This window comes from Schistosoma haematobium, chromosome 7 (assembly GCF_000699445.3).
Source record: "Schistosoma haematobium chromosome 7, whole genome shotgun sequence".
NCBI lineage: Eukaryota > Metazoa > Platyhelminthes > Trematoda > Strigeidida > Schistosomatidae > Schistosoma > Schistosoma haematobium.
The window spans coordinates 886,949-900,460 of record NC_067202.1 but is presented as its reverse complement, the minus strand read 5'-3'; the positions used below and the strand labels follow the sequence as shown (position 1 = coordinate 900,460).

Below are 13,512 nucleotides of genomic sequence, written 5' to 3'. Positions count from 1 at the left end.
TCGCTTCTGAATTGCCACCATGGTTTAATTCAATAATGTATATCACTGAATCATGATTGGGGACAAAGAATTAACGGGACTTACACCAACTCATCCCAAGGATATTATGTATTCAAAGTGAATATGCGATATGACAGACGAACTTAAGCTTTCGAATGACTGAAGTAAAATAAAAAAGTGATTCAAACTAGTATATATGGGGTCGTTCCTATAACAGCTCACTAATCTTTTCAATCACACTGCCAATGAGATACAGCAGAAACAGGTTCTAGAACAAAAACACTTGGATTCAACCACAGTTCACAACTTAGAAATAACCGCACCACTCAGCATAAAAGCACATAAATACTTCTATGTTTTTCAAACCATTATGACTGGTTGTTCAGTTTCCAGAATAGATAGAATGCTACTAAATTCCCAATACCGATCACTAAAGTAGAATAATATTGGATTAGACAATGTGCAATAATTTAGTGCAATACAACGATTGAAAACGAATTCTAAATATATATTGTGTGAACCGAATTCAAAAAGAGTGTAGTGATTCACATTTATCACGAGAACACGACTGGTTTAATAAAAACAATTATTATTATAACCAACTGTACCAGTGTTTGTTTTAATGTGCTTTTGTTTGACTGTGCTAATGACAGCTATATTGTGCTTCCATTCCTATTCTTACACTTTGATCGTGACTTCGCGCGAATTCGGTTACGTTCTGTAACCAAGCTTGTATCCTGGTACGATCTCGGTATCCTTTCGATACCACGAGATCGCCAGCTAATATATCTCGACTTGGTCCATTAACTGTCTTCTGATATTTGGCTTCTCGGGGATTTTATGAATTTATTTGGTTACGTTCAACCTTCGCCTTCTGATCTACTTGGCACGTGTTTCTTGGTAGCGGTGTTCATAGTTAATCTCAACTCGACACCACGCTACAACTGGTGAGCTGAATTCTGGAACACGCCGCAACCTCTGGTCAAATCTTCCAAAGAAGCCAATTCGGTGAGTCTATGATTTATCTATCCACGTCTGTTGTATATTTTCATATTTTTTTAATATATAATATACTCGACATGACGGATAACGATAAGAACAGTATTAATATAATAGACTCACATGTATGTGTACCGAATCCTTGTCACTTTTTATTCGCGCTTTATTCGAGAAATTTTCCCCCATTAACTATTCTCCTCGCTGACCCGGCTGCTTGGTACGGAATGCATTCGCATACGCATTAACGTCTACCTCCCAGCATCAAATGGTTAAGGTGAACGGTTTCATTGCCAACTTAAAAGTGCTCTACGAGCACACGAGAACGACAACTGGTACGAAACCTTATCGCTCATCCCCTTAGGTATTTGAACGAGCTTGAAGGCAGATATACAATGTTCCGCCGCTGAACTTGTGTACGGCACGACATTGCGTCTGCCCGGAGAATTCTTCACACCACGGAGCAGACCTAATTTCGGTAAATCAGACTATGTCCATCGACTGTCTGCATTTATGCGAACGCTGTCTCCGGTGTCAACTCGAACACAACATCGACAGGTCGCTCTTTCTCGGGAGTTATCTATCTGTCCACATGTTTTCATACGAGTAGATTCGGTACGCAAACCTTGGCAACAACCTTACGAAGGCCCTTTTCGCGTGATCGCTCGTCACGAAAAGACATTCAAGGTTGATCGACACGGCCGCGTCGAGATCGTCAGCATTGATCGTTTCAAACCAGCACACGCCGATGACAGTGCCCTATCTGATAACCTGAGATTCAATGCTAGACCTATCAAACGTACTAGTGGGATCCTCAAACCATCTTCAGGTCCCACGCTAGATACACCTGAGACCTCATTCTCACGTCCCAGTCAACAGCACGCGTCATCTGCACCGTCTACGGACAAGATGACAGTCTCACGTCCAGATCGGCAGACCACGCCGCCTCTGACCTCGGATGAGATTGCAGGCTCACGAGATACGAACGAGACTGCCGTCTCACGTTCCGGTCCACGAGTACGGTTACCCGTACGCTTCCGCGTCTAGCCGCACAGTTACCAACCGATACGGTGTAGGACTATTCCTATGCTACATGCATGCTACACTCTTCTCTTCTATTGATTTTTCCTTTTATTTCCTTAGCCCACGCCTTCGACCATCTCCGTTTGGTTCCGTCGACTTCAGTCAACTTTGGCGAAAGCTGGACTGGTCACCCATGCTCTTGTCAACACACTCAGTCGATATATTGGTTTCGAATGCTTGGTATACGCTTGGTCTCGAACTTGGTCGTTACGGTCGCTTCTGGTCTTTTGGCTCAGCGTGGTTTCGTCCTACGTCTGCAGCGTTTCTGGTCCGCATTCCCTACGAACGCCATCTTCAGATTCTGGATACAAACCACTCTGGTGTGACATGCCAACTCAAGCAACAAATACAGCACATCGCTCCTGGTACCGTTCTCCGAAAACGACCTTCGTTGGCAACTCGACGATCAACGGTCGCTTTCCTGTTCGCCAATTCTTCCGTCCTACAATCGCTCGTCAGCCGATCAGTCCCACAATTTAAATCGCTATTTATCGAAAGTGTAAACCCTTTCTAGCGGGGGGCCCCTGTAGTGACTAACATTTATCACGAGAACACGACTGGTTTAATAAAAACAATTATTATTATAACCAACTGTACCAGTGTTTGTTTTAATGTGCTTTTGTTTGACTGTGCTAATGACAGCTATATTGTGCTTCCATTCCTATTCTTACACTTTGATCGTGACTTCGCGCGAATTCGGTTACGTTCTGTAACCAAGCTTGTATCCTGGTACGATCTCGGTATCCTTTCGATACCACGAGATCGCCAGCTAATATATCTCGACTTGGTTCATTAATTGCCTTTTGATATTTGGCTTCTCGGGGATTTTATGAATTTATTTGGTTACGTCCAACCTTCGCCTTCTTATCTACTTGGCACGTGTTTCTTGGTAGCGGTGTTCATAGTTAATCTCAACTCGGCGCCACGGTACAGGAGTATCACCAGAGATTGAGGACTTTAAAAGTTAATAAGAGCACTTGATGATAGAATCCATCAGATCGCCGTTTCGTATTGGTCCTCCTCTGACTACAGTGTTGCCTAACCACACAGAAGTAATGAACGTTCATTGAACAGAATTTAGTGAATTTAAAGTCAGTTCAGAAGTATCAGTATGAGACAAATCCTGACGAGTTACTTCACATTGAAGATGGCACAGGTATTCAGTGTTTGACAACGCTTTTACCAGTAACACCTTCTAATATAACCCGTACCCACCAAGAGAAATCAAAAGACAGAATCGAGGAGATCGGAAGAGTGTATTTGACGATAACCAATATATCGGAATTGTCTGATCTAATCTGGCTAGCGATTGCGGTAGATTTTGAGCATTTGATGCATGACCGAGCGCATTCGGCTGGGTGAGTCCATTAAAACATGTGGTCAGCATCCAATGTCGAAAACTTACAGAGCTATTTATTTTGAAGAATTATTTATCGCTACAACATAACCTTTGATTAAATTTGAACGAATAGTTTCACAATATTTGGGCGCCGAGTTATTGTGAGTCATCTAAATTATCGATGTTTGATTATATTTTCCTTGAAAAAGCTTGGACCAGATTGCCAGACGAAACACTGGAATTACTTCAAATTCTTTCGCTGAGATTTTACAAATATATATTATTCCTCCTTAATAACATAACCTTTGGTTGTTAAATATTCGTTTGATCAGTTTCCAAAGCCTTCTCGAAGACATTCAGAAACAGTTACACGTATTTGGTGTCATATACATCCAGGATTATTACAGAACTTAGAACATTTTTACGTTCAACATAATGGAGTAAAATAAGTATATCCGTTTTAAAGAATGCTGGTTTGAGTTGCACATTCAAAACAACCAATAGGAACTCAGTCACAGTTTTTGCCTGATAGGATTCCAACATCTATATAAAAGCATGTCAAAATTAAGACAGTCATGTCTTAAATTTCCTCGTGGCATCCGCTCTGTTTATTTTCTGGTTGTAAACGGTAACATTTAATCCTTTGTATTATTGAATGATCATTTTTCTAGCAATCCCCAGGAGTAGAGTTGTGAGAAACGTTTTAGTGCGCTCTGTGCTTGCAATGTTTGCCAGTCATTTGCTGTTTTTGGAGCTCTATTTGGTATTACCTTATTTATTAGGAGACGATAAATACTTAGCATACAGCATCTTGTTGTTTATATATGCTTGTTTTTGTTCGAGTGTTACATTGTGTATTTATAAAGACCCAAGTATTCGTAGCCTACTGTTATCGTCTAAGTCGAAACCAGATTGGACTTATTGTCTTACATGCCAAACTTTACGACCGCCTCGTGCTCACCACTGTTTTGACTGTGCTGTATGTGTTCTTCGACGTGATCATCACTGCACTATTATAGGTAAGATCTGTATAGTTAATTTTTTAACTTAATTTGGGGGAATGATGTTTACAGATTCCTTGTGCAATTAAAGTTGAATTGTTTAAGGGCCATGAGACAATCATTTACTAACTTGGTTAGTATCTTGTTTAAGCTTCTTTCAAAATCGACGATCTTAATTAGACACACATCTGACAATACGTGATAACATCGGGAAGTGTCTTACTATAAAAATCCAATAAAGTGACCCATGTAAATACAATCTAGTTCTAAACCTCAGTATATTCAGAGCGAAGTATCAGACGTTCCTCAAGTCCCAGTTTATGTACTTGAAATATTTGCCTAGAAGATTTTAGGGCGAGACTCTAATTTAGCGACGACCTTTGAACGAATCTTAAATAACCTTGACAATTATTAGCCAATCAGAAGACAGTATAAAGTGAGAATATATTGTAAGTAATGAATTACAGTGGATATTCTTCTTTTACATGATTTAAAAACTTGTTAAGGTTTGATGAAGGTTCAGAGGCTCTCAATTCATAATGCATATTGTATAGAAACTCGTCCATAGGGTTAGTGGTCAGGGTTGTAGCCTGTCAATAGACATCTCTTCTCTAAAATCCGATGTAAACCGGTCACATGTTAGCACCCTAGCCTTAACCTAACCCTAACCTTAACCTAACCCTAATCTAACCCTAACCTCAACCTAAACCCTAATCTAACCCTAACCTTAACCTAACCCTAATCTAACCCTAGCCTTAACCTAACCCTAAACCCTAATCTAACCCTAAACCCTAACCTTAGCCCTAAACCCTAATCTAACCCTAACCTTAACCCCAAACGCTAACCCTATGGACGAGTTTCTATACAATATGCATTATGAATTCAGAACTTCTGAGCCTTTATCAAACCTCAACAAGTTTTTAAATCATGTAAAAAAAGAATATCCACTGTAATTCATTACTTTCTTGTAATATGTTTTTACTTTATACTGTCTTCTGATTGGCTAATAATTAAAATTGCTCAAACGCTTCTTATTGGCTCGTCCCTAAATTAGAGTCTCGCCGTCCCATCTGTTTTAACCTCTCATTAATCACCTCCTCTCTAAAATCCGCTGTGAACCGACCGTATGTTAGCATCGCGTGTTAAACTTGGCTCTGTGACCTTGAAATTGCTCAAACACTTCTGATTGGCTCGTCGCTAAATTAGAGTCTCGCCGGTTTTAGTATTGGTAGGATGTTATTAGATCTATCCAGTAATTATGACAAATCTACTTCTTTTTCTAAACTGTATTTTTGCTTGCAGTCCCTTTATTATGATCACATACACTTATTCGCATCTGGTTGATTCTCTTTCCCTGATATATTTTTTCTTCAAAAATTCGGACTAATGAACATCTATGCAAGGTTTACTCGTAGATATTGTCAGCCGGTCAGTCAACTACAACGTAGGACGAGGTACATATATCCATCGGCTTAAGTTGCCATACCTCATTAGTACAACAAGATGAATACCAAATTCATCGAAGCAGTTACTTCAATGGTAGTAAAAAACATTACACATAAGGATATGATACAGAGAGGAAGAATTAGTTCATGGAATCAAAGGTATGAAGTAATTCTAATTTCATAGTTTAAGGGAAGACAAAGAATGTAACACCTTCGCCATTGTGATGGATTCTGGGCCCTTCCACTCAGAGTCTCCAACCACTGGTTACGATAGTCGCGCGGACCCCAACCAAGTAGTCTGCATCTACTAACATGACTTAAAACAGAATTTAATGACTTTACGAACTGATGTCACGTTTTGTTTTGGTCGCCCGTAACTTTCTTCTATCTGAGTGGATATTCTAATCCACGCTCCTACTACTTCTGTAATTAAATCAGTATTTTGAGATCTACAGTTCAGATTTACATTAGTCTCCTCAACCTACGTATAAATATGTTTCTCGGGTTTGGATTAGAACGCCCTCGTAATGTCCTTATTGAGATATATCATTTGTACTTCATTGTTGTCTTGTGTTCAGTCATGAATTGTGAATTTGAATGATTATACGAGATACTTATGACCACTCATTTGGATTGCTAGTGTTCTGACTAAATATTTAAAAGGGTGGGAATTTGTTTGGCCCATTTATCGCTACACAAATATAGAAAGCCTACTTTTATAATTTTCATGTTAAAATTTAGTACTGGATAAGGACAAATAATTGCTAAAACAAAGTACATTTCAGTTACTAAGTACAGGTTTATTTAGTAAGCTCTTAACTACACTTATCGTAAAAGGTAGTTTAAGAAGTTTTGTATTAGTGAACTATTGGTTGAAGATCATGTTCGTAGGTGATTAACTCATGATTCCGTTATCAGTGTTAATTTATAGTAAACAATTTCTATATCGAAATTCTAAAAGTTACGTGATACGGCCATTTAGCTTACTTGTTAGAGTTATCAGTTCTTAAAAATTTCATATAGTTAGTCTCTTTGATAAATTTGCATAATGTTATGATAACCTTTGCCTTGTCATCGCATTATCCAAATTCTTAAGACTACTAGCTTACACTTGTTCACGGACTGTCTTCATAAACTTAGTCGAAATGCAATCGATTGAATTTAAGGCTAACTATGACAATACAATACGAACTCGGAAATCTACTAATTTTTATGTGTGAACTTCATAGAAGAATCTTAAATAACTGACTGGAAACTATGTTATATAACCATATATTTCCCGAAGTATTAAGCTTCAATATCATTTCATACATTTCCCTCAAACCCATCCACCTTTTTTCGAACTAAATTCTTTAGTATTTGACTTTATGATCATTAACACTGTTATTCGAACTTTTTGATAGTCCTTTTGCATGTAGATTCAGTTCACCATACTAATACACTGTGTCAACTTGGGCTAACAAACATTTGCGCTAGGCCGCTTGTTGATTATGACAGTTGTTATTGGACTCGTGGTATTTAGGTTTGTTGTAGATAAATTCATTGTTTACCTTAGTAATAATGTTATTAATGTACACACAGTTCTTTAACTTAACACAGTTTTCCAACTCCTATTATTAGTTACTATTACTGATTGATACATTGTTATTTTAGAATTTGACAGATTTTGTCATTTTTTTATCATAAAAAACACTTCGTACTAAATACATAAACGACTATTCTCATATTAGTTCGTAATTAAACAATTTGTGACCAATTTTTGTTGTCTGGTTACCACACTTCGATAATTAGCAGTTAAATATTGATTTAAAGTCGGTAATCTACTCAAAACCTCTAATATAAATCTGACTCTATACCAAAATTTTTTGGCTATGATGCTTATTCACTGAATGTAGGTTTGTGTACTCAGCTTTGAGCCACATTGCTTGCGTGAGAGATTATAGGATAGTTATATACCCTAGCTGCTCAGATTATTTATTCATTTGAACACATATTGGTACAAGAGGGCACCAAATCCATATGCGCCACACAAAACAATGAGAATTTGGGGAGAAGAGGGAAAAAAAGTAAGGAGCGTAAAAAAAACAATAACGTACAGATTAGTGTAAGGTAGTGTAATAATAATGATGGGGGGGGGAACGAAAATGTACAATCAGAAGAAATCTTTCAGTTAAGGAAGAAGCAATCACTTTTTATGAAGAAAGTAAAAGAAAGTTACAGCAGGATCGTCATTGGCCTCTATTCTGAGCCATATCTGATAACGTCTCTAGCCACTGTGTCGCACCATCTCTAGGATCCCAACCAGGGAGTCGAGAAGGACCAATAGAAGCCAGCTCTTCGCAGCTTTCTTTCAAATTAGACTATTTCAATCTGAGTTTGAAATTACGATCTAACTAGATCTTGTCTTTTATCTTATTCAATACTTGTTTATGTATCTACATTTGTATTTTGTTTTCTTTTCATCTTTTCTAAGGTCAATGTATTGGTCATGCAAATTGGCGATATTTTTGTAATACTTTATTATATGGTATATTAGGTTGTTCATTTATGAGTTATTATAATTTAATGTTAATATTTCAATCAAATTATTTTCCTATAACATGGTCTATTTATTATCGACTATTATGTATGATTGCACCACCTGGTTTTATGTGGTTAACTGGTTATTTAACATTTTTACAAAGTATCATCTTTTTGACAACAAGTTTATCAACTATCATTACATGTTTATTATTTGTATTTATGATTTATGAATTCAATTTAATGTTCACGAATCAAACAATGTTTGAACGTACATTCAAATCATTCGATCAATTTTATTGGAGTAATAATTATGATAATCATATGAAAGGTATTAAAAAATTTGGAGAAGAGATGAATAGTAGTAGTAGTGGTAGTAGTACTACTACTACAATGACAAGTACATCTGTACTACATCATCGACGACAAGAATCATTATCCAATCACTATCCATCTTTATATAATATCGGTTATAAAAATAATATTAAACAATATTTAGGTGAACGTTGGATTCTTGCTATTCTATGTCCATTTGTTCATTCTCCATTAACAACAGATGGATTAAGTTTTCCAACATCAGATAGTGTAAAATTTAAATGATTGTTTTTTTTTTTTGTTTCCATATATCTTTATGTTTATCTAATGTATTTTGTATAGTATTCTTTTTTGTGTGTTCAATTTGATTTTTCTGTTTGTAAAAAACTACCATACGCATTTGATTATAAAACTATTTCATTTGTTTTTTTCTTCATTATTTTCATTATATTTGTGTATGGACTGTGATACTGTCCGAGTGCCCAGACAGAAGTAAGTGGTTTCCTTAGGGGGCCACACCCCGAGCCTTTGACCTAAAGGTCTGGTCCACAAGTCAGTGGAGCATCGTAAGGAGATACAGTCACATGGTAGCCGGCGACCAACGATTGGTTCTTACGACATTAATTCCTTCAGGATACTGGGGCCCATGTACGCCATTGGTTTGGAATCTGGTTAAAACGCCGGACATTCGCTTTTCGTCCTCTCATTTTCGTGAACAACACCCCCTCCACGAGAAGGCAGTAAGTAGAACTTCCCTGGCAGAGGCTGTATACGCGTGGCCGTGTGAGAGCATTTCAAGAGGGAGGGCGGGCGTACCCACTCTCGGCCATACCAGGGCATTTGGGGGCGATTATAAAAGTATAGACTTACTAATGTTTTCAAATTGTTTGTTTGAAAAGAATTGCCAATAGAAGTCTGTAATGAACTAAGGTTTTAAAAAATTCCTAAAGTAATGATTGTTTATTAAACTTATTTACCAGGTAAATAAGTTTAATATTTATTTATCAGGTGCCCCCAAATGCCCTGGAGAGAGTCCGCTCTCCTCAAAATGCTCTCACATGGCCACGCGTATATAGCCTCTGCCAGGGAAGTCCTACTCACTGACTTCTCGTGGCATTATTGTTGTTTACGAAATTGAGAGAACGAATGTCCATCGCTTTAACCGGGTTGGTGGACATAGAGAGTCCACCTAGGAGAGTTGGAAAATCCTCATTCCAAACCAATACTGCACATCGGCTCCAGTATCCTGAAGGAACAAATGGCGTGTGAACCAACCGTTGGTCACTGGCTACCATGGGACTGTAACTCCTTACGATGCTCCACTGCCTTGTGGATAAGACCTTCAGGTCGAAGGCTCCGGGTGTGCCCCCTTAAGAAAACCACCTCGTTCGTTTTGGGCATCCGGGTAGTGTCACAGCCCTCACACAAATCGAATGATTTATGTGGCGCGTATGTATTTGGTGCCTTCTTGTACCAATATCTATGTGTTAAAATAAATGATAAATAAATTTACCAGGTGTAGATTTATATATTTAGGCTATAACTATAATCTAGGTGTTAGGGTCAGTAATGTTATCTAGTTGTTGAAACTAAAGTAGATTGATATTCAAACTTGTGAATTAGTGACTGAAAGTTGGATATCTTGCTGTTAAGGTATGGCTAACAACTGTAATGACCTGATAGACGAATATTGACTTCAATGTTTTTGTTTAACTATACCCAGTCATGTCGTTTGGAATGTAGTAAGATCAAAAGTAGAATTTTCAGATTTATTAACAAAGTCGTATTGGTGATTGAACCAAAATCTAGTTGTAAAGCGTTTACCATATAAAATCAACATCCCTAAGTACCTTACTTCCTTACATCTTGACGAAGAAAGACTTGTGTCTGTAAATAGTTCACTACTCTTGCTGCGTATACTTCTAATACCTATTATGAAAATATCTAAGTTACGCTGTAGACAGTACAGGAAATTAAAAAGTATTCTTGAGAATGACATTTATTACCGAACTCGAGCAGATGTTCCTTGGATAGTGTAGCCACACTCTTGGGTGAAAAAGATCATTCTATTTTCTTTTTAGATTTACTTTAAAAAATAAACCAAGGTGTAGAAAGTATCGGTATTCAATTACATAGAACTATACTCCAAGTTATTCCGTTCGTCAATAACCATGTTTTCGTTTCAATTCCCACTTGACCTGTAATAGATTCGACTTCCCTCATTTAGGGATTCAATCCTAACGGGAACACCAATAACTTCAGGGAACCATTTAGAAACTACAAGTCAACAGAAGGGTTTACTAGTAAAGGCTTCATAATTCTTTACCGTAAATATTTATTATGTTTCTAAAATCCAGTTGTATGATCCAGATGTGTTTATGAAACTAAACAATTCGGTAAACTGTCATTGTTTATCCTTCGAACATCAAGCTATTCTAGAGCAGACTGGTATGGTTTGTCACATATATATTCTTCGTATTTAGTTAGGAAGTAGAAAATGTGTTTGTACACTGTCCAGTTAAGCGGGATTATATGACATTGGAAGGGTCGAAATATGCTTTATTATTTACGTATACATTCCCACTAACTGAGGATTTGAAGAAATAGATTAGCTAAATTTATCAATTTGTTCTCGTGGCGGGGGTGTTGTTGACAAAATTGAGAGGATGAAAAGCGAATGTCCGGCGCTTTAACCGGGTTGGAAAACCTTGATTCCAAATCAATGGTGTACATGGGCTCCAGGATCCTAAGGAAACAAATGGCGTATAAACCAATTATTGGTCACCGGCTACCATGGGACTGCATCTCCGAACGTTGCTCCACCGCCTTATGGATTAGATTTCGATGAAATAAGGAACCAAGCAAATAAATAGAAGATCAGCATAATTGTCAACATAGATTTTGTTTCGTCTCAAAGGTGTTTTACATTTTATGAAAAGTGTTTTAAAACTAAAATGAATTCGTCACTGGTCACTATAGCGTGTATTATTTGATAATGTCTGGAACGATTGGTGTTATAACCCGACAAGAAGAATGGAAGTTAACTGTTTGGATCTATTTATGGACTAATATTTACTTACTTACTTACACCTGTTACTCCTCGTGAAGGAGCATAGGTCGCTCACCAGCATTCTCCATCCAACCCTGTCCTGGGCAATCCTTTCCAGCTCCTTCCAGTTGTAATTCATCCTTTTCATATCTGCTTCGATTATCCGACGTAATGTGTTCTTTGGCCTTCCTCTTTTCCGCTTCCCTTCAGGATTCCAAGTTAGAGCTTGCCTCGTGATGCAGTTTGACGATTTGCGTAATGTATGTCCTATCCATTTCCATCGTCTTTTCCTAATTTCCAATTCAGCTGGAAGTTGGTTTGTTCTCTCCCACACAAGGCTATTGCTGATGGTATCCGGCCAATGGATGTTGAGTATCTTGCGTAGACAGCTATTTATAAATACTTGTACTTTCTTGATTGTGGTTGTTGTAGTTCTCCAAGTTTCAGCTCCATACAGTAGAATTGCCTTGACGTTCGTATTGAAGATTCTCACTTTGATATTGGTTGAAAGTTGTTTTGAGTTCCATATGTTCTTCAATTGTAGGAATGCGGCCCTTGCTTTGCCAATCCTCGCCTTTACGTCTGCATCTGAACCTCCATGTCTATCGACGATGCTTCCCAGATATGTGGAGGATTCTACATCTTCCAGAGTTTCGCCATCAAGGGTGATTGGATTGCTGTTCTCCGCTTTGAATTTGAGGACCTTGGTTTTCCCTTTGTGTATGCTGAGGCCTACTGATGCAGAGACTGCTGCTACATTGGCTGTCTTTATCTGCATCTGTTCGTGTGTACGTGATAGGAGGGCTAGGTCATCTGCGAAGTCCAGATCGTCTAATTGGTTCTGAGCTGTCCATTGTATTCCGTGTTTTCCTTCAGATGTCGAGGTCTTCATAATCCAGTCGACCACCAGAAGAAAGAGGAAGGGAGAGAGTAAACAGCCTTGTCTGACTCCGGTCCTTACTTGGAATGCATCTGTCAGCTGTCCTCCATGCACTACTTTGCACTGTAGTCCGTCATATGAGTTCCGGATAATATTGACAATCTTCTCAGGAACTCCGTAGTGTCGAAGAAGTTTCCATAATGTCCTCCTATCTACACTGTCGAATGCCTTTTCATAATCAATGAAGTTGATGTATAGTGACGAGTTCCACTCAACTGATTGTTCGACGATGATCCGTAGTGTTGCAATTTGGTCTGTGCACGACCGATCCTTTCGGAATCCAGCTTGTTGGTCTCGAAGTTGGGCATCTACTGCATCCTTCATCCGGTTCAGCAACACCCTGTTGAAGACTTTCCCTGGTATTGACAGTAGTGTAATGCCTCTGTAGTTTTCACATTTGCTCAGATCTCCTTTCTTTGGAATCTTGATGAGGTGTCCTTCTTTCCAGTCCATCGGCACTTGTTCCTCCTCCCAAATCTTTTTGAATAGAGGGTAAAGCATGCTTGTGGTTACTTCGACGTCTGATTTCAGTGCTTCAGCTGGTATGTTGTCGGGTCCTGCTGCTTTCCCGTTCTTGATTTGTCTGACGGCCATTCTAATTTCTTCCGTCGTTGGTGGGTTGACATCTATAGGAAGATCTGTGTGTGCTGCTTCGATGTTCGGTGGATTCATTGGAGCCGGCCTATTCAGGAGTTCCTCGAAGTATTCTACCCATCTGTTTCGCTGTTGTTGAATTTCAGTGATTGGCTTGCCTTCTTTGTCTTTGACCGGCCTCTCTGGTTTACTGTATTTCCCTGCTAGTTTCTTCGTTGTATCGTAGAGCT

General features: G+C 38.4%; 1 protein-coding gene across 1 annotated transcript; it reads left to right on the top strand.

Annotated features, from left to right (window-relative positions):
• The first annotated feature begins 3,904 nt into the window (after positions 1 to 3,904).
• ZDHHC24 (Zinc finger, DHHC-type containing 24) lies at positions 3,905 to 11,762 on the top strand. The gene is made up of 3 exons (XM_051217755.1): positions 3,905 to 4,046; positions 4,090 to 4,437; positions 8,338 to 11,762. The coding sequence occupies exons 1-3, from the start codon at positions 3,974 to 3,976 to the stop codon at positions 8,982 to 8,984; spliced, it is 1,068 nt and encodes a 355-aa protein (XP_051064179.1). The 5' UTR covers positions 3,905 to 3,973; the 3' UTR covers positions 8,985 to 11,762.
• The last annotated feature ends 1,750 nt before the right edge of the window (positions 11,763 to 13,512 follow it).

What these genes read in the sequence shown, in the direction of transcription:
- ZDHHC24 (XM_051217755.1), top strand. Translation starts at nt 3,974, where the DNA reads ATGTCAAAATTAAGACAGTCATGTCTTAAATTTCCTCGTGGCATCCGC. An exon ending in TTATTTTCTGGTTGTAAACG is followed by an intron (nt 4,047 to 4,089) that starts GTAACATTTAAT and finishes TCATTTTTCTAG; the next exon opens with CAATCCCCAGGAGTAGAGTT. An exon ending in TCATCACTGCACTATTATAG is followed by an intron (nt 4,438 to 8,337) that starts GTAAGATCTGTA and finishes ATCTTTTCTAAG; the next exon opens with GTCAATGTATTGGTCATGCA.